This window comes from Pygocentrus nattereri, chromosome 21 (assembly GCF_015220715.1).
Source record: "Pygocentrus nattereri isolate fPygNat1 chromosome 21, fPygNat1.pri, whole genome shotgun sequence".
NCBI classification, from domain to species: Eukaryota; Metazoa; Chordata; class Actinopteri; order Characiformes; family Serrasalmidae; genus Pygocentrus; species Pygocentrus nattereri.
The window spans coordinates 5,666,281-5,692,337 of record NC_051231.1 but is presented as its reverse complement, the minus strand read 5'-3'; the positions used below and the strand labels follow the sequence as shown (position 1 = coordinate 5,692,337).

Here is a 26,057-nt window from a genome sequence, read left to right as displayed (position 1 = left end):
TAATATTATGCATCTCTAGTATAAAAGCACATATTGGCTACGTTCACATTACCAGGCTAAAGTGGCAAAATCTGACATTAATGAGACAGATCAGATTTTTTCAGAGCCAAAGTCTGATCAGACTGCAAGCAAATCGGATCTACTTCTGAGATCAGATCTTTCCTGACCCCGTTATTGGCAAGAGATCAGATTGGATTTGTGTGCCCTGACATCACCAACCCATCTGGATGGGTTGCTGGGGTTACAATGTAGGTTAAATTAGATTAAGTGACCCTTCTTAGTCCCACAATGAGGAAATTTCACCTCTGCACCTTTAACCCATCTGTGAACTGAAACACCACATACACACTAGTGAGCACACAGCACACTTGCCCGGAGAGGTGGGCAGCCCAATCCGCAGCACCCGGGGAGCAGTTGGGGGTTAGGTGTCTTGCTCAAGGACACCTCAGTCATGCGCTCGCTGTCGGTTCTGGGGATTGAACCGGCGACCTTCCGGTCACAAGGCTGGTTCCCCAACCTCCTAACCTCCAGCCCATGACTGCCCCCCTAGGTGTCTAACTATGTAGCTACGCTGGTGAGGCAGGAGAGATGGAGGTGCATCATCTTGCCCTCAAAACTCCTCAAAATTCTTTGGCATAAAAATTCATCTTTTGAATCCCAGCACTTCCATAATACTGGATCTGATGTCTTCGTTGTTTGTTGCTTTGTGAGTGGTGCAAAAAGACACTTTAAAATACGATTTGAGTGGCCAGAGCGTCCAAACTGAGACGCACTGGAATCGCATTTCAAACCACCTCCACATGTGGTTTGTTTTTGTTTTGCAAACATTGGGCTTCATGTGTTTTTTTTGCTATTCAGACAATCCCAAATCATTCTGAATCCAATCTGGACAACCCAAGAATCCGATTTGGGCTGGCAGTCTGAACAAGGCCTTTCAAATGTGGTCCTAGATTAAATACATATCCGATGTGTGAACATTAATCCGAACGCTCAGATTGGAGGTTTTTTTCCACTTTGCATGCGTTAACGTGGCGGCAGCAGTAAACGGTGAAAAAGCACCTGACTCTTCTCGTTTATCTTGCTCTAATAATGAACGGCTGAAAGCTCTTCAGAGCAGATTACCTTGCGGTGAAACCTTGTTCTGCTGCTTAGTTTGTTGTTCATGACTCACTGGGTTCAATCATGTCATGTCAGGACACGGCTTCACTGACGCTAATGACAGATGTGCATCACAGCCCTACACAAATGTGAAGATTGGATCAAGATTGGATCTGGAAATAAAGTCGGAATTGAGCAGTGAGGCCTGTAATGTGAACAAAGCCATTGATACATAATAAAAAACTGCTCAGCTTCAGCCTCGTCATAAATAAACATGGCTTGCAAAATTCAATAAATAGAATCCTTATCAAAAAACAAAATGCAGTAAATAAACTTACAAATCCCAATATGTACCGTACAAAATAGCCTACGTAATGTTGGCAGATAATCGACACTGCATACATACATATCAGCCCACGAAAGAAAAAGTGCTTTGTGCTGTGTAGATCAGTCACACGTCATCCATGCTGCTCAGAGAGTCCATTAAATAAACTCATTTCAGGTTTCGACGCTGTTCAGTGTTGCTCGTCCTCTTCTGCAGCTGTTTTTGTGCTGCGTTGAGTGTCGAGGGGCGTGTGTAGATTCCTGTGGTCAGTTCAGATAGTCCATCTCTGAGGCACGGCTTCGGCTCGGAGCTGCAGGCTCCTCTGTTGGACTGGGTTTGGTTTTCTGGATGATCGCGAGAAGGTCAAACGTTTCGAATCCCCTCTCACTGTGAACAGATGAGACAGAGTGCGTCTTTCAGCTTCAACTTTTACCGCTTTTGTTGTTCAGTTAGTAGAACATCTTTTTGATGTTTGCACTGGTTGAACATGTTAAGCTCTGTGCTGACAGTAAATAAGAAAAAGAGCAGGGTTTCATTTATTAAAGTGTGTGTAAGACAAGGTCTAAATCCCTGTGTAAGAAGTGATACTTTTTGATCCCACAACAGGGAAATTCCACCTCCGCATTTAACCCATCCGTGAAGTGAAACACCAGACACACACTAGGGGGCAGTGAGCACACTTGCCAGGAGCGGTGGGCAGCCCTATCCACAGTGCCAGGGAGCAGTTGGGGGTTAGGTGTCTTGCTCAAGGACACCTCAGTCATGGATTGTCAGCCCTGGGGATCAAACCGGCAACCTTCCGGTCACAAGGCCAGCTCCCTAACCTCCAGCCCACGACTGCCCCAAATCGCCAGTACACGCAAGAAAACTGGTCCTTATCAATGTGTGTAAACACAGCTGTGCACCAATGATCAATTTTACACTGCACCCCTTCAAATAGCTGTATATGGTAAACAGCTTCCCTTTAAAAGTCCCCTGTAGGTTATGAAGCAGCTGATGGTACGAAACCTCTTATCTCCAATGTGGTATCATTACAGAAGGAAAAACTGGAAGTTAAAGTAAGAAGGATTTTCCAAGTCGTTTTGGACTATTTCTGTTGCAATGTAAAAGGTAACTATAGTTTTAAATTATGCAAAGAATGTTTTAAAAACTACAAAAAAGGAGATAAAAGCTTTTTGCTTGCAAGTTCTTACATAAAAAAAAACAACTTTCCATTTTAACACATACAAATTAAATTTAAACATTTAATAATTTCACTTTGGACAAATCCAATTCAGACATGCAATGATTATGTAATATTTATTTTGAACTAATTATTATTTCACTGCTTGTTCCCACCAGGTTGAACTAACAAAACATTTTTACAGAATAGGCACAATTCTTACCAACTGTTCCGTCAGTAATGCTAAAACGGCGGGAAACGAGAGATTGTGCTTCTCCTAATAGGTTTACCTGCAATTACATATTTCTACCACCAGGGGTTTCTGCCAGTGGAAATCAGCATTAGTCCTAATTTGGTGAGCAAAAACTACATGGAAGGAGAAGATATGATAACTACATTAAACACTAGTATATTATGGCATTTTCATTATTGTATGACAGAAAAATAAAGTTCATGAAATTAACTTTCCAGTCACCTGTGACAAAGTCTGCACTCAGCAGTTGCTTAGTTGCTTGGCAGCGAAAGGTTTTGAATCATTCTACCCTAACTACATTTCTCGGAAAAATTGTTTATGACTGTTATTGATTACAGTAAAGTATTTGTTGAAAATGTGTATATTGTATCATATTTTTGCTGTAGCTGTTCAATAAAAGCAGTAAGCCGCTCAAGGCCATACATTACAGTGATTTAACAAGCTTACGGCTTTGCAACTGTTTTTCTTAAAAGGTGTTCAAATTGAAAAGTGCCAGCCTTCATTCATGCCTTCGGGCAAGAAATACACAAAACATCAGAGCGTGTGTTAAAGCATCAGACTTCTGAAGTACTGTGTTTGGGTCGTTTGCCTCCTCAGGTGAATAGAGCAGTAGAAAAAAAACAGCTTAGAATGATATTAGCAGCAAGTAAAAATACACAAATAATTAGAAAATGGTTTCAATAACAACCACCCACAATAAAGAATTGTCTTGAGGTGGTTAAGATCGTTTTTGGCATGAAGAGATTCACACTTTCCCTAAATTTACAGACAGAAAAAGTACTGGGGGAACTGAACTGAACATGCATGCTTGATTCCGGCTGACTGCTTTGTTTGATAGTTTTCTCAGGTAGAGAGGAAACTGTGAAACGTACATCTCTAAACTAGACTTGATTTAAGATTTCCAGTTGTTCTGTTTCATTCTTTCATAAAGCTTTGGTTCTATATGACTTTTCCTAAAAAAAAAAAGAATGGAATTCCCACAAGCTGGGAAAATCCTGAAGCATATTGAAATTTCTTATATGCCATTTATTGCTATTCCAATAAAAATGTAATTTAAATAGAGAAAACTGTCAACCCTGACCATAACCATTTTCAACCATTTCAATGACCATTTCATTATTAGCTATCTGTACATATTAATTATTACGTTCTTTTTAAAACATCTTCCAGAGGAACCACTTTGGAAATATCATTAAATTAAATTACTTTTAATCACACAAATTAATGTTAATTAATCACAATAATCTAACAGGCCTCAAGTCAATATCAATGTTATCTGAGCAGTAAGGTTCAGAGAACAGATGCTTTACCTGCAATTGGCCTGCTCTGAGCCCTCAATGATACGGTTCTCAAATGAAGACAACTTCTTGAGGTCCTGCACACAAGATGAACCATGGTGGGTCAGATGCTGGATGGACAAATAACACAGTACAAACTGATAAGTTGTTGAACCTCCCTTGTTTCAGTGGCATTACTTCAGATATCTACCTCAGTACTGATCAGACACTGCTTGTCCTGCAGCAGTCCCTCCAGCCTCCCCATCTGCTTGGACTTTATCATGTTAAGGTCCCGCTGTCGAACAATGTCTTTGTCGAGAAAATCCACCCTAAAAAACAAACCAGTGGGAAGGTTTATCAGAGTGAAAGTTAATGCAAACCAGGGGTGTAAAAATCCACCTGGGCATCATAATGCACTGATCTGAAGATGGCGATTCAGCTGCATTCGCATTCAACATATTTCTGAATCTTTCCTACTGCATGTTCTCCCTCTGTCTGTGTGGGTTTACTCCCACAGTCCAAAGACATGCAGTCAGGTCAACTGGACATGCTAACTTGCTCCTAGGTGTGAATGTGTGTGTGATTGTGAGAGTGAGTGTACATGTCTGTCTGTCTGTCTGCCCTGCGATGGACTGGCGACCTGTCCAGGGTGTATCCTATCTTCCGTCCAATTATAGGCTCCAGCTGCACCCCAAAATCCCAGAAGGATAAGAGGCTTAGAAGATGTGTGCGTGTGAATCTTTCCAAATTAACTGTCTCAAACTAGTGAAAATTAAGAGTTCCTGATACTTTGAATAATTTCCTAAATAATCATGACCAAATCAAGTTGCTGGTCAGAGACTATACCCCCACAGAGACCCTGTACCTCTGCTGAAGAGCCGTGACTGTGGCTACTGCGTGTCTTCTGCGCTCTTCCTCCTCGTTCAGCTGACACAGCAGGTGTTTCTTGCTGAGAAGCAGCACTTCATTCTCAGCTGTGACCTTCTTCACCATCTCACTCTCCTGGTGAAAATGTAATGATTACCGTACCCAGTTGTGATTCTACCACCATCTTATTTAACATCATCATCATGAACAACCACCAAAGCACCTTCTCCACCCTCTTGGCAAGGACGCTCAGCTCTCTCTCCTGCTCCCTGATGTTTTCATCTCTCCAGGCTGTCTCTCTCAGGTACACCTCTTTGGCGTCACAGAGCTTTTCTTTGTGGCGACCCTTCTTGTCTTGATATTTGCTGGAAAAGTTGGCATACCATGTTATAGATTCGGATTCATAGGGCACCTGATTTACAGCGTGTGTATGACCAAAATATGTGGGGCAGCTGTGGGCTGGAGGTTAGGGAACCAGCCCTGGAAGGTCGCTGGTTTGATCCCTTGAGCCAAAAAGACATGACTAAAGTGCCCTTGAGCAAGGCACCTAACCCTCAGCTGCTCCTCAGGCACCATGGATAGAGCTGCCCACCGCTTTGGGTAGGTGTGTTCAGTGCCCCCTAGTGTGTGTTCACTAGCGTACATGTACGTAGGTGTTTCACTGCACGGATGGGTTAAATGTGGAGGTCTAACTCCTCTGTGTGCAAACACAGCTGGGCAATGGTTCTGAATATGCTTCTTAAGTTGTGGCTGTTTGTCTTAAAAGCTGAAAATATGCCAACATTAAATAAATGACAGTACATTTCAATGAATAAAACTCCAAATCCAAATAAATTACATGGAAATGTTTCAATTTCGTTCCATCAACAATTGAACTGTTTGGGCTAAGGGGGAAAATTTGAAATTGAAATTGTGTAAATTGTCTTTTTTTTTGCCAAACTGATTGTCTAATAAAATCTTAAAAACATTTGAAGATTATACACAATATGGTTAGACTTCTAAGCTGTTTGTACCTGATCTGAGCGTGCAGGTTAAAGTGAGCGTGCTGAAGTTGGATCTGGAGATTCTCAATCTCCTGCTGACTGCCCTTCAGTTTGTCCTCCAGCTTCGCTATGACCTGCCTGAGCTGCATACAAACAATACATAATAATGCTTTCTTTAGGACAAGTTGTGCATCTGACAGAAAAAATTCATTTCAGGAATTTGTCCTTGCCAAGCATAGTTTAGTTTAATATTAACCATTTTTATTATTTTTTTTAACTGGCAGAGCCTCTAAAATATAAAATAGTTGAAAATGTAATTGTGTAAAGGTCATTTATTAAGTCCTTGGCAACTATTTTTATTAAAAGTTTTTCAAAACGGCTCCTCTCCTCATATTGAGAGCCTGGAACCAGAGACATCTGACAAACTTCACAGGAGTGCAGAAAGAAATTTCAGCCATGCTTTGGCCTGTTTGTGTTTATTCACATTCATTCTTATCTTTAAAACTGCACTCATATTTGATTGAAACGATGTTTTTGGTATTAGACATATCTCATCAAGAGCTTTAACTTGATATGTAACTATTTTGGCTCATAATTTCGCTTTTGCCCCTCTGGTTCCAAGCCCACCATACTATTTACTACTATTAATACTGATAAATTGGAGATGGTGTGCAGTCTTTTGTCAGCGTCTTACCTCATTTAGCTCTTTGTGCTGTTGGTCCTGGACTCGACTTATTTCTGCCTTTGCAATGGTCAGCTGAGTGTTGGTGGTCAGCAGAGACTGCACTTGCTGCTGGAGCTCCATCTCTCTCTCTGCCAAGTGCTCCCTGTTCCATGTTAGAGGTAAGGCATGTAAGATATTAACCTACAGGATAAAATTCATCAGACATATACGCTGATAATGTAGTGTCTATGTGCTGTATCTTTATTCAGACTGTGGTATGTTCCATGTGTTTTGGCTCTCAGGTAGTAAAATAAGTAACTTGTGTTGTTTAAAACAAAGAAAAATGAAAGGAACAGTCCAGTAAAAACTTAATTTATAGATTATTCTCTTACCCCAAACGAAGTTAATTAGCCAAGAACTGTTTGGATTTACGAGGGTAACTGAGAACGGGAAAGAATGTCGCAGAGCAAAACCAGATTTATCGTTAACAATGATTACACACTTCTCTGACTGTTCAGGCTCCATGGATTTGGTGGGCTATCTAGCTACAGAGGTATTTACACATATAGATTAACATCTTGTACATCTTCTATCCGTATACTGTATAATCTGGAACATTTCTATAGTACCTGCATCTCATTTATTATCTACTTCAAACTAACTGCACATACGGAATGTGAACAGCAGCACATTTCATAGTTTTATTCCATGACTTATTACTGTACAACTGTACATTGGAATAGTGCAATACAAGTGTCCATTGTGTTTATGTGTATATTCAGAGTCAGTGTGTGTGTGTGTGTGTATATATATATATATATATATATATATATATATATATATATATATATATATATATATATATATATCGCTGCTGTTGGAACAACACCTCATATCTCCAAAGTGAGAACTTTACAGGAGAAGGAAAAAACCAACTGTACTTCTAATGTAAGTCAATGGAACCAGTTTTTTCCAAGTAATTTTGGGTCATTTAATTTGTCCCATTTGTCGTGAAATTTACATACAATGTAAAGAGTAACAGGCATTTTCATATTATGTCAAAAACTGAAAAATGGCAAAAATGGAGGTATGAGGTTTTGTTCCGACAGCAACAGTATATATATATATATATAAGGGCGCAACGCACCTAAGATTTTCACCCACTTTCCACCTGTTTAAATGTGACGAGTCAAACGTGATTTGATTTGATTTTCAATGATTACTGATAAACACTATACTATTACACAGTGGAGAACTGATATATTTTACCCCATTTTTTAATCTACGGCATCTAGCTGAGATGTTTCATGTGAAGGGAAAAGAAGAGGGAAGGATGAAATTATCATTAATAAATAATCCTTTTCTTACACACTTGGCTTGCTTACATTACATTACATTACATTTAGCAGACGCTTTTATCCAAAGCGACTTACAAATAATGTGGTACATAGAACAAACATAGTCAGGCCTTAAAGGAGGCCAAAGGGTAGAGAAGGGAAGGAGGGCAAGAAGGAGATGAGGTTGGTAGTGGTTAGATTTGCAAGAGGCGATTAGAGCAAGTGCTCCCTGAAGAGCTCTGTCTTCAGGAGTTTCTTAAAAATAGCGAGTGACGCCCCTGCTCTGACAGTGGAAGGTAGCTTGTTCCACCATTGGGGAATCAAGTATGAAGTAATGCTTACATTACTTCCTGTAGAAAACGAAGCAAACTTAGCATATTAAAAACATCCTGGCTGACTGCATACATTTGGGATAATGGAAAAACGTTAGTTTTTGCTGATGTATTTATTTAAGGCCTTAATTTTACATTCTAAGGCTTATTCTACAGTCATTATATTGAAATAGATGTAAACTGAGTTGCTGTGAGGTTACAGGAGTGAGGAATGGAAGCATGGAGCCACCACTGGCTCCTGGCCGTTTAAGGGGTTAAATGTAATTGATGTCACCTTTCTGTCTCGTGTGAAGCACCTAGCTAACGATTCGCTGTTCTTCAGGCGCACCTTTGCTTTTGAGCGTTCTCAGCTTGGATCTTCAGCGTATCGAACTCCTCCAGCATGTCTCTGACTTTCTGCTCCAGTGCGGAGTTCTGTGCGTTACGATCCTCCTCCACACGGAGCTGCTGGGTGGCACTCTTCAGCTGTTGCTGGAGATCTTTAATCTACCACACATGGAAAGCGACATAAGTGTATTGATCAAATATTCACGGTCAGCAGATATGCATTTAAGTTTTTGGAAAAAAACAGATGATTGTATTTCATATTTCAAAGCAGAGAACGCTTTGCTCTGTAAAAATTGAGGAAAATGATTTATGAGAAACTTTTGCTTCTTATACCAAACCTGAAGTAAGAAACCAAGGTGTGATCTTAGACTCTGAGCTGCTTTACCCCACATGTACACACAGTCACTAAAGTGGCTTTTTATCATTTGAGAAATGTTGCTAAAATTTGGCCTTTTCTTTCTCAGAGAGACGCAGAGAAATTTGTTCATGCATGTGGTACAAGCAGACTTGACCACTGTAATGGTCTTCCTACTGGACTTCCTAAGTAAACTACACATCCCTTAGAACTCGTACAAAATTCAGCAGCATCCTAACAGCAACTAAACAGAGAGATCAAATCACTCCTGCACTTCACAAAAGGGTGAATAGCCTTTACCTCCTTCTCCATGGAGGTACACTGAACCTTAGTGGAAATGAGCTTCTCTTGTTCTTGCTGTAAGAGGGACTTGTCTTGTTCCCACTGAGACTGCTGCATCTGGAGCTTTAGCTGCAGGGTCTTGAGCTCGGCAGCCTGCGATGATTTTTTGTCTCGCAGTTGCGTCACTTTGCCCTGGGCCTCCTGTAGCTCAGTAACCACCTGCAAGAGTCATTTTAAGTGTCTTTTAAAGCCAACGTGAATCAGAAATCAGGCATTTTCCTGCATGAACTTACAAGCCAAAACAGATCAAAACTTTTTTGATTTCAGGTTGACTTTTTAACAGTATTTAAAGCTGTTAAAGGCGACTTGTCACACTGTCAAATAGCCTTAACCCCTTAACATTTCAGGTTTCTTTTATATAAAGGCTTTTTAGTCAGTAACTACAACTTCTTAGGTTACAGAAGTGTGTAATAAAGCCTATGGAAGTCAATCAGCAAACATTTAGAACAAAATCATGACAATATGTGGTGTAATTCTAAATATATAGAGCATCTTTATTCATGAGCCTATAAAACCTACATCTCTTAGAGTTCTTTCGAACAGTTACAGTAGGAGGGGACGTGGCTAAATCAACACTGCATCGCATGACCACGCCCCACTTCCGCGGGTCGTTTCTCTTTGTAAAGATGTACTATTTCTGTTGATATTAAAAGACTTAACTCTGAGCCAGGCATAAGATTGACTTGTGCCTTGTTCAAAATACAAGGTGATTCAAAAAGATTCATCCGATTTCAAAATGAATTATTTCACTTGTAAATCATTACAGATCGATGCAGTGAACTGTGAAAGGTTTAGTTGAGCATAAAGTTTATTATGTAATCTTACAAGGTCTCAATCTGAACCTCCTCCAGCTGTACAGACAACATCAACGCCGCAGTCAAATTCATCCCGTACTGGATTGAGCGTGTCGGGTGTCGCTGCTCTCACAGTTGCAGTGCGATTTCGGAGATCATCCAGTGTTGTGGAACCAAGGACGAACGCTCTGAGCTGCTGGAGGTTCACTGCCGACAAAAATCACGCTGCACAGTTATGACGGATTCACTCTTATTGTCTGCTCAGGGGTCTCATCTCCCCGCAGACTGAAGGGAGCCGTCTTCCAGTGACAGCCTGAAACTCTATGACCCCCTCTTTCAAGTGGAATGTGATTGGTTCCCAGGTGCCTCACGGCTTTAAAAATATGGTGCTTTGACATCGGACAAATCTTTTTGAATCATTCTGTACTGTAAACTAAAATGATTCAACAAGGATTAAAAGTCTGAACCAGCATCAAATCTAGACTGGATCTCAGAAAATCTGAGCTAAGGCAGGGCTCGGTTCCGAAGTGAACTTCAGTTAAAAATGATGTTTTTTCTGCCATGGTGGAGCAACTTCTTACACCTTCTCCTTTAATGGGGTAACACCTTCATTTTGTCAGAATGCCTAACAGACTATGCTTTAAAATGAGCCTTAAAAAGTGCTGACTGGATCAATCATACCCTCAGCTTCTCCTGCTCCAGGATGCCGATGTTCCTCTGAAGGTGGCCACTTGTCTCAATCTGAGCGAGCAGCTCCTTCTTGGTGTTCTTCAGGAGTTCCTGAACTCTCTGCAGTTCCTCATCCAGCTGCCTGCACTGTGTCTGAGCTTGCTGCAGCAGAGGCTCCTTTGACTGTATTCAGAAACCACACAAATGAATTGATGCCTCACAGAAGGACATGTATTTTCCTTTCACATGCACTTGTGATCTGTTGCCACTTGCTGAAATAAAACGTTAAGATGGTGTTCACCTGTGAGAGGGACTTGGCCCGGTCAGCTTGAACCTGCAGAGCTTCGTGCTGCTGTCTGGCTTGCTCACACTGCTTATGGAGGGCAGACTTTAACTGGCCCAGTTCAGCGTTCAGAGACGCCAGCTAAGATCATCAGACAAAGCCAGTGAATTAATCTACAGACAAACTTCCACAAGTGCCACAGCTTATTGTCAACTCTTTACTCCAAATCCAGGTGGTTCCACATGCCTATCCATTGAGAACACCTGCATAAAGAGCTTAAGGGGAAACAGAAGAGTTTGATGTATGTTCCATGTCAGAAACTGCCTGCTTTTATGTCATGAAAACCAACACACTGACATCCACTTATTCAGCCTGCAGCACTTTAGCTCTGGCCATTCACAATGAAGTTATAAGGAGTGTTTCAGCCCAGACTGCTTTTGGAATGAGACATAATACAGTAAAACCAACCACAACAGAGTTCATTTACATGCAAAAGTCTTAAAGGCACAACAACAAACAGGGACGTAAATCGACAAATTGGAATAGAAATCTGCCAGAATTTTACCCAGCAGGTAAAAGTGGCCCAAATCCAATGTTTTTCCTCATATGTGACACAGATGTGTCATGAACAGCAGTGTGACGTCAGTGTGAACAGCAAAAAACACACTAAATCTGACATTTTGAATTCCGATTTGAGGCGCTCTCATATGGGGTATTGACATCCGATCTGAACAGCCAGATCAGAATTCATGCGTCTCTTACGTCAATCCACCTCGACATTCGTCATCATTTTGCGCTGCTGAGACTCAAAACATTTAGGCTGCTGTTTCTGTATTAAAAAAATAGAAGACTTATCACAACCGCTCCATGTTCAAAGAGGTTAGTGAGAAGTGGCCGAACAGTTAAAAGTCTGAAAGCAATGTTTCTCAAATAACAGCGAGCTTGAGCACATTCTGAGTGATGAGCCCAGCTATCAGCGATCAGAACTTCATGATTGCTACTGCTGGCGAAGGTAAAACTGAAACTGTTCATAGTCCTGATTGTTTACCTCTGGATGAGCAACGTGTAGCACTGTTCTTTTGCGCATGCAGGTCGGTTTGGGAGCTGACCTGTTCAGACTGATGTCGCATACAGATCACATTTAAAAGATATTGTGAACAGGCAAACAAAAAACTCGGATTTGGTGAGAAAATCTGATTTGGGCCACTTTTACCTGCTGTGTAAACGTAGCCTTAGACTGCAACGTAGACTTATAACTCAAACCAGCCACAATATTCAAAATTCAACCTACTAACGTAAAAATACGTAAAAAAAGATACAAACAAAAAAAATACAATCCCTTTAAAAGTCATTTACACTCTTTTGATAGATAATAGTATTCAATATAGTGTTAGAAGCCACATAAACAAATCTCTCGATGCTAAATCTGTCATAATAATCCCAATTATTAAGCTGACTGCAATTACATTCCACACTTGTAAGCTTTTACAGTCTTAAGTTTATGCAACAGCAAACAGCATGTATGGCTCCTAAGAAAACTTCCTGGAGCGATCATGACAGGTACAGCTCACTTCTTAAGCTACTTCAGCCTCATGTCTGCAGTGCAAAACTAAAGAAGAAAATTTCAGACACCAAATATCTCTTGGCTTACGGACTACATTTGGTGTAAGGGATGCACTTCATACATTTCATTTCCACTAAACTATTCCTTTGTATCCTGCCTTCCGCCCGATGACTGCTGGGATAGGCTCCAGCACCCCCCCCACGACCCTGAGGGAGAAGCGGCTTTGAAAATGGATGGATGGATAAACTATTCCTTCAGCCCTCACCTTCTCCTGAAGCTGCTGGACTTTGGTCTTGTGCTCTTCCTCCTTCTGTTCACACAAAGCTCGGAGCTCCACATTCAGCTGTTCTGCCGCCACACGCCTCTTACTGTGGCCATTAGACTCCTCCACTGTCTTCTTCTGCAGCATCCTTTCCTCCTCGAGCTCAGTCTGGAGCTTCAAAACAGCCTGATTTAGATCCTCCAGCTCTGTACAGCATCTGCAAAATCAGCCCCACACCAGCTGTTAGTATTTACCTACCACTTGATAATTAGCCAGAAGAAAGTATCTCATAGTTACAGCTGCATGCAAAAGTTTGAAATGATTTATTGTTGATTTCCTAAGTAAAAGTGCATAATTTCTATTTATTTGTTGTAAAAAGCACCTAAACTGTTTTTCAGCAATGTTTATTTATTATGTATTTATTAGCATTTGCTATCTTTTTACTTTGTCTGTGTTTCTATAATAATATGCTTAACAATGCTGGAGAATTCAGTTAGAGGTGGAACCTTTTATGAGCGTCCTTTTCTTTCATCTTCTTACTTTTGGACAGAGAGCCAGTTCTGGCTGCACGACTCTAACAAAATGAAACAGCATTAATAAATATCATCAAACAGGTCATTACGAGCCTAATTTTACGTGGCAATGAGGACACCTGTAAGCATTTTTTACCTTTGTTAGTTTCTGGAAGAAATCCTGGACATCATCGTCCTCACTGTCCAAGTCCTCAATTTTGAAGTCAATCTGATGATTCAAAGATAGTCAAACAATTTCTGTTGTGATGAACGTTAGAATACTGGGAGTACATTATATTATGATATGACAATTTAGAAATCATAGGCTTTGTTTTCATGTAACTTCCATGTTTAAACTCTATTAATCCCATACATTTTTCAGTAATACAGCTTCATACCAGCTCAAGGAGTTGGGAGCGCTCTGTTTGCATTCTGTGCACACTGTCCCTCAGCTGACGGACCTCCGCGTCCAGGGCCTCATTCATCTCTTTAGCCCTGCGAAGTTCAGCCACATCTGAAACAGGACATTTTGCACTTTTTTTTAGAAATCAAAAACATCTGATGCTCATTATTAGCTACTTTGTGATGTTTGATGGGAAGGTTGTACATTTCATACTCAAAGCAACATTATTTTCTAAAAATACCTGAACAAAAATACAAACTCTGAAAGTAACACGCTTATTAAAGGGAAATTCAACCAATTTTCTGTATAATTCAATTGTTGAGTTGTAAACAAAGTCACTCAGGTTTGATGTGTCGTGCCTCACTCTGGAGAAACATAACATCTCAGATTTCTTTTACGGCGATGGTGACAAGAATCAGGGGTTGCAGCATTAAAAAAATAAAGAATATGTTATCTGTATATCAATTTCCAGCTTCAAATGTCTGTTTTAATCTACACACTTAAAAATGATGGTTCTTCAAGGAGTCACCAAAAAGAGTTCTTCTATTTTTATGATGTCAAGCTTGTATTGACTGAAGAAGAACCCTTTTGGTGCTATACAGAACACTCAAAAAGATGCTACATATAACCATCAACAGCACATTCTCCATCAGTCTGAAGAACCCTTTTATCATGCAAGGGGTTCTTTGAGTGTTCATGGTTCTATACAGAACCATTTTCTTTAGTAAACAACCCTTGAAGAACCATTAAGTGTGAGACAGCTGCTGTAAAATGCGGCTATTAACTACTGTTCACTTGCTGCTAATATAACATTGAAATCCTCATTATCAGGCTTACAAAGTTATTGAGAAAAGGAAATAAACAACAAAGTAGAAACATCACTGAATGTGTTTAGGATTATTTGAACTGTGAGAAACAGAAAATGTAACCAACTTCTAAGACCGAACTTTGGAGGTGTGGAAAAATGTCCCTGCAAATGTCTTTGAAGTTGACAGCAATGCTCTGAAAGGGTGGACACAATAAATGCCGAAAAAGATATTTATATTTAGCAATTGAGGCTTCTGTGCAATTTTCTGTTAAATAAATGTTGTCAGCTTTTTTCCTGATGCTGAAAAATGAATAAATTGAAATGAAGTAAATGAGTTGTGGTCTATGTGTCTTATTAAAGTCATTAACATACAACAAAAACAGCTAATTGACAGGGGCCCAAGCCCTGAACTTTTACTAAACCAAACCAAGTGTGCTGCAAAAAATGATAAACTGCTCAAAGGACTGTTTTTAAGAAAGAAAGACTTATGACTGAATATTCTGGAAAAAAAAACTCCAGTTAAATTAGCTGTAAAATACTTTCTGAAACTTAATAAAATACTGCTTGCTTTTATAGTTTTGGCCTGCATATATGAACAAAAGAAATGTGTGTTTTTTATTACCACAGCGTTTGAGCTTCTCCACCTCCTGTCTGAGTTGCTCCACTTCTAACTGAGCTTCCTGCAGCTCTGGCTCTGAGAGGAAAACACACTTTTAAGAGGTATAAAGGTGCATTCCTACATTAGGCACAAACAGAGGTGGGTCAGTTGGTCCTGAACAGCTGATGTCCTGCACAGTTTGGCAATTTTTCTTTCCGAAAAACACAATTCACCTTATCAGTTATTAAGTAGGTCTGGTGGATGTATTGGAGAAGAAAAGTCGCCTGCTGATCAGTCCAGCTCTCCAGGACTAGAACCGGACACTCCTACACTAATCTAACCCTCAGTCTCTCACCGTAGGCCCTCTGAGTGAGGCGAGCTGACTCCAGTTCATCAGTGAGCCGGCGGATCTCCTTGTGGGCCATGTCCAGCCTGCTGGAGGCCTCATCCAGATCCCTCTCCAACAACCAGCGCTCACGCTCTTTTAATGCATTCTCCCCACTGCCACTGCTCTCATTGACCACCTAACACAAAGAGCATATTGAGAGCCATTTCACTTTGGACAATGCTAAGACTGTCTGAATACCATTAAGAAGTTTCGTTCTTCATGTCTTCTCAAGCTGATATGCATGCTATGTCTGGTGTCGTATTACTTAAGCCTAGGGGGAAGAATTGAGACTTCAGTGATGCTTCAGCCAAAAATCTAATTTATTTTAAAGAATAAACAGTTTGGTGAAAAATCTAATTCACACAATTTTCCCCTCCCCTCAAGTCAATCAGCCAAGACATGTATGACACCCAGAGTTTTCTTTTTTAGCCCTGGCACTGTCTCCAAAAGTATTCACTTTTCAAAAATTCCCATAAACGCACTCCTAACCCTTGTGGAAAGTCTTCTCAGAAGAGATGAAGCTGTTATAGCTACCACTCAATTTCTATTTATCTATTTCTGATCTAACTCAATTTCATATGCGTGTGAAGGCAGATGAGCGAATATATGTATACACACACACACACACACACACACACACACATACACATACATAAATATATATATATATATATATATATATATATATATATATATATATATATATATATATATATATATATATACATACATACATACATACACACACACCGGCCACTTTATTAGGTAGTAAAAGGTCGTCCACACAACTGACCGCTCACTGGATATTTCCTCTTTTTCTGACCGTTCTCTGTAAACCCTAGAGATGGTTGTGTGTGAAAATCCCAGTAGATCAGCAGTTTCTGAAATACTCAGACCAGCCCGTCTGGCACCAACAACCACGCCACGTTCAAAATCACTCAAATCCCCTTTCTGATGCTCGGTCTGCACCTCTTGACCACCTCTACATGCCTAAATGCATTGAGTTGCAGCCATGTGATTGGCTGGTTAGCTATTATATATATATATATAGTAGTGATGCTTTTTGATCCCACAACCGGGGAAATTCCACCTCTGCATTTAACCCATCCATCAAGTGAAACACCACATACACACTAGTGAACACACTATGGGGCAGTGAGCACACACTTGCCCGGAGCAGTGGGCAGCCCTATCCACGGCGCCCAGGGAGCAGTTGGGGGTTAGGTGTCTTGCTCAAGGACACCTCAGTCATGGACTGTCGGCCCTGGGGATCAAACCGGCAACCTTCCAGTCACAGGGCCAGTTCCCTAACCTGCAGCCCACGACTGCCCCCTATATATATATATATATGTGTGTGTGTGTGTGTGTGTGGTGTGTGTGTGACTTTTGGTCACATTGAAATTTTGATGCTGTTAGCTCACCAGCCATCGGCTTCACCACCTCTGTTGCTGCTATGATTGCTGCATAATCATCATAACTAATCAAATTAGCCATTGTTTTTTATTTTCCCCCCCACTTTGTTCTATAAAACTTCATAGTAACAATGTTTGCTATCCGGTGTCGACCAGAGGAGGATGGGTTCCCCTTCTGAGTCTTGGTTCCTCTCAAGGTTTCTTCCTCTTTAGGGAGTTTTTCCTTGCCACTGTCGCCGCTGGCGACGCTCATGGGGGCTCGGATCTGGATTTTTCTTTTCTTTTCTTTCTGTCATACTGATTGTTCTGTAAAGCTGCTTTGTGACAACACCTGTTGTAAAAAGCGCTGTATAAATAAACTTTGCTTGCTTACTGCTACATTTGTCCATTTCACAGATCAAACAGTGCCAGAAACCACACAAAACAGTCTATTTAAAACTACATGGTGCAGTCTGTGGCAAATGTGTCATGATAGCAAAATGCTAACTGTTGGGACATAAACGCTTCCATTACTTATTAGCTACATTAGCCACATGTAAAAGGGATAGAAGTTCAGACACAAAACATATCTTGGATAACCAACTACATTTGGGGTAAGAGGAAAAAATGAGAAAGGGAGAAAATGCAGGACAGGTCGACTGAATTTAAGTGCATGCAATGTGTTTTATGGTTTGCTGTGATTCTCAATAAAGCAAGACTGGCAAATAACAGATTCCTCCTCTGTGAAATGCATCACCAACAGCCTCATTAAAATCAGACTTACAGGAGTAAATATCTGCTTGGTTTGTGCAGCCTTCCTAATCCCTAAGAGCTTCTTCCAAGGGTTCTGTCCTCGCAGCGACACCACCTTGAAGGAACAACTTTTATAAGTTCTAGGAGCCAAACTGTGTTTTAAAGCAAAGGTTTAGCTGAAAGTCTCATTTACACAATTTACCCCCATTACTCCAAATGTAGTCGATCAGTCAAGACTTGTCTGCTACCTGAATTTTTTTTTTTTTTTTGCAGATTTTTTTTTGTTTTGCACTGGATCTAAGAGGCAAGTGTAGCTAATGCAGTCTGCACAAAGCATGTCTGGTGGATCTACTGCTAATTAAGCTTCTATTTCTTGTTAGCTACATTAGCCTCGTAGCTCCAGCGCAAAACTAAAAGAGCCAAATTCAGACACCTCAAAGACTGACTGACTACAATGGGAAACGGAGTAAATGTGATTTTCTTGCAAGCCATTAAATTAATGTCAAGTTCTAAAACGCAAAACCCACCAAATGAAGCCCAGCAGGAAAATAAACAAAACAGCCATCCTTGCTTGATTCTCTTACTTTGTCTGGGTTCCCCTCAGAACTCTGTGTTAAGGTGTTTTGAGCACACTTTTGCAGGGCTTTAGTGTCCACAGCCTCTTGAAGTTTCTCCAGGAGAGAGGCTCTCTCTGCCAGTAGGTAAGCCACCTGCTCGCTGAGGCTGCTGGGAATCACCTCGGCCAGGCCCTCCTGCAGCAACATCTCATCGATCTCACTCTTCTGAGCTTCTGCATACACACAGAAAGAGCTAATGAGAAGATGGAACCAGGAGTTTTACACATTTTTATAACATTTACATTATATATATATAACGCAATGATGTAATTTATAACATTTATAACTGTTTTACATTGCAAAAGTTTGGGGAACTGGGCAGAATGCGTTCTTTGTTGGTTTGCTATTTAGATCTTCACCCCGTCAATGAATTTGCAATAATTACCTGATGACAATGTTTATTTTAAATTCTCCAGCTGATCTCTCTAACAGTAAAAAGAGCCTGACACACACATCCACTTTTATACATGTGAAACACTATGGGCTAGTTTCCGGGGCATAGTCATGAACTATATTCCTTTTTAATGGAAAATGACTATTCAAAATTCTGCGTAGTCCAGGACTGGACTTAATCACTGTCTGGGAAACCAACCAACTTTTAATGAAGTCTTAAATTTTTACAGTATTTCAGTTTTTTATAATCTCTGAAAGGCTATGCATGGTTTACTTTGTTCAGTTAATCCACTTTTACTATTTGGTCCTATGAAAAACTTGATTAATCAACAAAATAATTGGTAGATTACCTGAATATTAATATAATAGCAACAGCCTAATTTTTGTTTGTAAATGAAAATGAAGCATTACTCAGAAAATTCAAAAATAAGACCAGCAGTGTGTCCCAATTCAGGGGCTGTGTCCTTCAGAGGCTGCATTTATAGGCCGACAGCATCACAGCGGCACAACTAGGCAGTCCCATTTCAAAGCCTCCTTCATATCCAGCTGAGAAATGTGTCCTCCTTTTCCATGGCAACAAAGGATCCAATAGGTGCATCCTTCACCCGCCAACATATCCTGAGGTTCACTCCGTGCCGGCGAGGATTCGAGAACAGTGCAGCATCAGCAGAGAAGCGAACAGCGGCTGTGGAGACACTTTTAAATTCAAGTATTGCGTTTAAACCAGTATTGGGTATTGGGCCTCCATAGACCATGTCCTTCAAAGGATCCAGCCCTTGAATTGGGACACAGCAAAGTACAATATATGGGAGGTGAACCTTGCAGGAGATTGATGTCATCAAGTTTGGTGCGGAGCATTTCATTATCCTGCTCTAGCTCTAGAGCCACTGAGTCCCGTGTTTTTGAGAGACTCCGGATGTTCTCCACATACTGCTGAACCTGTGAAGGAATACACACACACAAGCACATTCACTCATATCCACAACCCTAGTAACCTAAACCTTTTGGACAGAAAGTCTAGAAATTTTAGGTAAATGGGCTGCTTGTGGCTTTAGGGCTGCACCATCACCTAGACTATGTTTGCTGGGGGACACGACTGAATTACCAGACGTCTCAGGTAACAAGTTCTCTCTCATCATAGTAGGCATTATCACAGCTGTTAGGATAATCGTCAGACATCGGAAGAGTATAAATGTGCCCAAGTCAAAAGACGGGATGATATTAATGAGCAGCTGCATATGAGCGCATGTTAGCAAGCCATTCGGTTGGTGGGGGGAAAATTTCTGACACTTGAAACTATATAGCTTATTAGCTAAAGTAGGGATGGAGAAAGTACAGTGGCTTTTATCTGCAACTCTCAACGACACAATCCCACATCATTCTTTTATATATTATGTGATATTAATTACATTTAAAACATCACTTTCCTCTTTTTTACCACTTTTTTGGATTAACTACCCCAACACTATAGATTAATAGAAGTAATCAAATAATTTATATTAGGTACTAAAAAGTCTTAAGTTTAATAACTGGATAATAAGGGTTCAAAGGCGTCAATTAACCCCTTCAAACCTCAGGCTTATTACATGCTTATTAATCAGTAACTACAGGGACTTCTATGCAATTTGGCTGAGCTATTCTTAGGTTATAGAAGTGTGTAATAAAACGTCAGGCCTGCCGGCGAGCCCCGGCCGTTTAAAGGGTTAAAGAATAGGGTGTAAACATTTACAGAATGTCTTTGGTCAACTACAGAGTTCTTATAAAAACTGTTTGTGCTGAATGAGGAAAACTATTTTTGCCACATTATTTTCACTCTGGTAAATTGAAGGTTGTGGAAACTGGCCTTTGACCAGTGTTTCATCACATCATGCAGTAGACTGTAATACTGTTTCTGTAATAGCCCTGTCCTACATATTTAAAATTTTTCCCTACTCCAAAGCGCTCGCTTCAGCACAGGAAAGGCTTAATAATTAGCTAACTAGATGGGTCAAGTGCATTACTCTTGGACCAGGACTGGGGACCACTGATATAATGTGTAAAGTCAGGATTTGGGGGGGAGCATCACTCACAGTCTTGATCTCTGCAGCACGTTCAGCCCGTAGCTCCTGTATCTCCTGAGAGAGAGTCCTTACAGTGTTTTCTTTTTCCAAATAGAGTCGCCACAGCATGACCAGGCAGTCAGAGCTGGAAGCTTCCGCACCCAAACCTTCCCGCTGCAGGCACTGTTGCATCTCAGCCAACATCACCACCACCTGAAGAAGTTCACCTGAAGATTAGTTCACTATTTCTTCCCCTAATGGCTAAAAGTAGTTTCAAATAACGGTCTTTAAGCCGTGACACTGCAGGCTATCTTAGACATAATATTTCCAAAAGCATCCAGACAACCCTTCTGATGAATGATTTGGGATATTTAGAAGCAATGAACTGTGTTCTCTGCATTGATGGTGCATCATCCAATACCTTTGGGATGAGTTATATCTCACCCCACTAATAATATTGTGGCTCAATGCAATCCAATACTGGCAGTAATGTTCCAACATCTAGTTTAAAGTATTCCCAGAAGAGAGGAGGCTGTTATTGCTGCCAATGGGAATACATGCCCGATTAACACTCGTTTTTAAAATAAATACATTTTCAAAAGGAAAAAAAAAAAGATTTTGATGAGAGGAAATACTTCTAGGCAGCACAGTGGCGTAGTGGGTAGCACTGTCACCTCACAGCAAGGAGGGCCTGGGTTCGATTCCCCGACTGGGGTCCTCTCTGTGTGGAGTTTGCATGTTCTCCCCGTGTCTGCGTGGGTTTCCTCTGGTTTCCTCCCACAGTCCAAAGACATGCAGTCAGGCCAATTGGACATGCTACATTGCCCCTAGGTGTAAGTGGCTGTCTGTGTCTGTCTGTCTGCCCTGCGATGGACTGGCGACCTGTCCAGGGTGTATCGTGCCTTCTGCCCGAAGACTGCTGGGATAGGCTCCAGCAACACCCCCCCCCCCCCCGTGGAAGTGCTTCTAAACAAAACTTTTTAATTTGCATGTACAAAGGTGCCAAAAGGGGGCCTAATTTACAAAAGGTTCCTGAAAGGCCATTAAGGGATTTGTGGAGACCCCCTAGGGGTTCTTATGTGCTCCTCAAGACCCCCCTGAAGGGCTTGTCCAAAATGCTAAAGGCTTCTCTTTCCTTTAAAACTATCTTAAAAATATCTATATTTTATTTTAGATGGGATCAGTGTAGAGTAAGAAAACTGTATAAAATACAGCGGTTTCTCATATTAGGCACGTTTCATATTCATAAGGTTGTGTGTCCCTCTCCAAAAGTAATTTTATGAACTTTTTTGGAAGGTTTCAAATGTCATTCACAATTCTAAAAAAATTAGAAAGCAGTAAAGACAATCAATGCAATCAAAGAATTTAATGTAACATGTTTGTTTTTTACTTCTACCTCTTGTTAGATTTGGTCGTATGATAATGGACGAGGACCCGAGTGAGAAGGACAAGGCAGAAAAACCTCCAGCCTGCTAATCCCACACTCTTCACCCAAGTTAGTGCTCTCGTTTCTCCAACGCCTCCTCTAACCTCACTCTTTCTCCAAAGTCTACTCTAACCTCACTCTTCCCTCCAAAGTCTACTCTAACCTCACTCTTCCCTCTAAAGTCTACTCTAACCTCACTCTTCCATCTAAAGTCTACCCTAACCTCACTCTTCCCTCTAAAGTCTACTCTAACCTCACTCTTCCCTCTAAAGTCTACTCTAACCTCACTCTTCCCTCTAAAGTCTACTCTAACCTCACTCTTCCATCTAAAGTCTACCCTAACCTCACTCTTCCCTCTAAAGTCTACCCTAACCTCACTCTTCCCTCTAAAGTCTACTCTAACCTCACTCTTCCATCTAAAGTCTACCCTAACCTCACTCTTCCCTCTAAAGTCTACTCTAACCTCACTCTTCCCTCTAAAGTCTACTCTAACCTCACTCTTCCATCTAAAGTCTACCCTAACCTCACTCTTCCCTCTAAAGTCTACTCTAACCTCACTCTTCCCTCTAAAGTCTACTCTAACCTCACTCTTCCCTCTAAAGTCTACTCTAACCTCACTCTTCCATCTAAAGTCTACCCTAACCTCACTCTTCCCTCTAAAGTCTACCCTAACCTCACTCTTCCCTCTAAAGTATACTCTAACCTCACTCTTCCCTCTAAAGTCTACCCTAACCTCACTCTTCCCTCTAAAGTCTACTCTAACCTCACTCTTCCCTCTAAAGTCTACTCTAACCTCACTCTTCCATCTAAAGTCTACCCTAACCTCACTCTTCCCTCTAAAGTCTACCCTAACCTCACTCTTCCCTCTAAAGTCTACTCTAACCTCACTCTTCCATCTAAAGTCTACCCTAACCTCACTCTTCCCTCTAAAGTCTACTCTAACCTCACTCTTCCCTCTAAAGTCTATTCTAACCTCACTCTTCCCTCTAAAGTCTACTCTAACCTCACTCTTCCCTCTAAAGTCTACTCTAACCTCACTCTTCCCTCTAAAGTCTACTCTAACCTCACTCTTCCCTCTAAAGTCTACTCTAACCTCACTCTTCCCTCTAAAGTCTACTCTAACCTCACTCTTTCTCCAAAGTCTACTCTAACCTCACTCTTCCCTCTAAAGTCTACCCTAACCTCACTCTTCCCTCTAAAGTCTACTCTAACCTCACTCTTTCTCCAAAGTCTACTCTAACCTCACTCTTCCCTCTAAAGTCTACTCTAACCTCACTCTTCCCTCTAAAGTCTACCCTAACCTCACTCTTCCCTCTAAAGTCTACTCTAACCTCACTCTTCCCTCTAAAGTCTACCCTAACCTCACTCTTCCCTCTAAAGTCTACTCTAACCTCACTCTTCCCTCCAAAGTCTACTCTAACCTCACTCTTCCCTCTAAAGTCTACCCTAACCTCACTCTTCCCTCTAAAGTCTACTCTAACCTCACTCTTCCCTCTAAAGTATACTCTAACCTCACTCTTCCCTCTAAAGTCTACCCTAACCTCACTCTTCCCTCTAAAGTCTACTCTAACCTCACTCTTCCCTCTAAAGTCTACCCTAACCTCACTCTTCCCTCTAAAGTATACTCTAACCTCACTCTTCCCTCTAAAGTCTACCCTAACCTCACTCTTCCCTCTAAAGTCTACTCTAACCTCACTCTTCCCTCTAAAGTCTACTCTAACCTCACTCTTCCCTCTAAAGTCTACCCTAACCTCACTCTTCCCTCTAAAGTCTACTCTAACCTCACTCTTCCCTCTAAAGTCTACTCTAACCTCACTCTTCCCTCTAAAGTCTACCCTAACCTCACTCTTCCCTCTAAAGTCTACTCTAACCTCACTCTTCCCTCTAAAGTCTACTCTAACCTCACTCTTCCCTCTAAAGTCTACCCTAACCTCACTCTTCCCTCTAAAGTCTACTCTAACCTCACTCTTCCCTCTAAAGTCTACCCTAACCTCTAGTCTACTCTAACCTCACTCTTCCCTCTAAAGTCTACTCTAACCTCACTCTTCCTTCTAAAGTCTACCCTAACCTCACTCTTCCCTCTAAAGTCTACTCTAACCTCACTCTTCCCTCTAAAGTCTACTCTAACCTCACTCTTCCCTCTAAAGTCTACTCTAACCTCACTCTTCCCTCTAAAGTCTACCCTAACCTCACTCTTCCCTCTAAAGTCTACCCTAACCTCACTCTTCCTTCTAAAGTCTACTCTAACCTCACTCTTCCCTCTAAAGTCTACTCTAACCTCACTCTTCCCTCTAAAGTCTACCCTAACCTCACTCTTCCTTCTAAAGTCTACTCTAACCTCACTCTTCCCTCTAAAGTCTACTCTAACCTCACTCTTCCCTCTAAAGTCTACTCTAACCTCACTCTTTCTCCAAAGTCTACTCTAACCTCACTCTTCCCTCTAAAGTCTACTCTAACCTCACTCTTCCCTCTAAAGTCTACTCTAACCTCACTCTTCCTTCTAAAGTCTACTCTAACCTCACTCTTTCTCCAAAGTCTACTCTAACCTCACTCTTCCCTCTAAAGTCTACTCTAACCTCACTCTTCCCTCTAAAGTCTACTCTAACCTCACTCTTCCCTCTAAAGTCTACCCTAACCTCACTCTTCCTTCTAAAGTCTACTCTAACCTCACTCTTTCTCCAAAGTCTACTCTAACCTCACTCTTCCCTCTAAAGTCTACTCTAACCTCACTCTTCCATCTAAAGTCTACTCTAACCTCACTCTTTCTCCAAAGTCTACTCTAACCTCACTCTTCCCTCTAAAGTCTACTCTAACCTCACTCTTTCTCCAAAGTCTACTCTAACCTCACTCCTCCCTCTAAAGTCTACTCTAACCTCATTCTTCCCTCTAAAGTCTACCCTAACCTCACTCTTCCCTCTAAAGTCTACTCTAACCTCACTCTTCCTTCTAAAGTCTACCCTAACCTCACTCTTCCCTCTAAAGTCTACTCTAACCTCACTCTTCCCTCTAAAGTCTACTCTAACCTCACTCTTCCCTCTAAAGTCTACTCTAACCTCACTCTTCCCTCTAAAGTCTACCCTAACCTCACTCTTCCCTCTAAAGTCTACTCTAACCTCACTCTTCCTTCTAAAGTCTACCCTAACCTCACTCTTCCCTCTAAAGTCTACTCTAACCTCACTCTTCCCTCTAAAGTCTACTCTAACCTCACTCTTCCCTCTAAAGTCTACCCTAACCTCACTCTTCCCTCTAAAGTCTACCCTAACCTCACTCTTCCTTCTAAAGTCTACTCTAACCTCACTCTTCCTTCTAAAGTCTACCCTGAGCTCTGTCTTTTTGCCATTGTTTGCTCAAACCGCAGTCTTTTCACGAGTTTTTATTTTCCTCGTTTCTTTACAATTCTTTACAGCCGCCAGAACGTGACCGCCGCACCTTTTAAGGTGGAACGGAAAATTCGAAGAACAGCTGACGAATAAGCGGCCAAGTGAAGCTCTTTTCTCAACGCCCAAAACTGCAGAGCGACTGTTAAGAAACACCCACAGGACTGGAGTTTAGCCGGACTCATTAGCATTTATCACAGGAGCTCATTAGACATTTCTAAATGTCCGACCTGACTGGGAATGTGAATCAGTAAGTCGTTTACCTCTCCTCGCTCCATGTTCACTCTGCACTCAGACCCGTTTAACACAACACGGTGCCGTTCTTCCAAACTTGCTCCATGCTGGTAGTTCTGTACTCCATTACTGCTCCACTGCGGTTCTAGCTAACAGCCCCGACAGGCTAATCCGCGTCTGGGCTGAGTGGGAAAGTAAGGCAGTCCGGCCTCTCTGTGTCTGTG

General features: G+C 41.2%; 1 protein-coding gene across 1 annotated transcript; it reads right to left on the bottom strand.

Moving 5' to 3' along the window:
• Positions 1-449: 449 nt before the first annotated feature.
• On the bottom strand, positions 450-26,057 carry si:dkey-264d12.5 (coiled-coil domain-containing protein 30). Its single transcript, XM_017720934.2, has 22 exons — positions 25,863-26,057; positions 20,827-21,009; positions 19,576-19,696; positions 18,332-18,537; positions 17,779-17,862; positions 15,571-15,739; positions 15,240-15,311; positions 13,805-13,920; positions 13,564-13,635; positions 13,401-13,468; positions 12,898-13,111; positions 11,087-11,209; positions 10,798-10,968; positions 9,281-9,481; positions 8,627-8,784; positions 6,660-6,792; positions 5,996-6,108; positions 5,206-5,347; positions 4,981-5,117; positions 4,327-4,444; positions 4,149-4,213; positions 450-1,810 (listed from the first exon to the last, which is right to left on the bottom strand). The coding sequence occupies exons 1-22, from the start codon at positions 25,875-25,877 to the stop codon at positions 1,690-1,692; spliced, it is 2,802 nt and encodes a 933-aa protein (XP_017576423.2). The 5' UTR covers positions 25,878-26,057; the 3' UTR covers positions 450-1,689.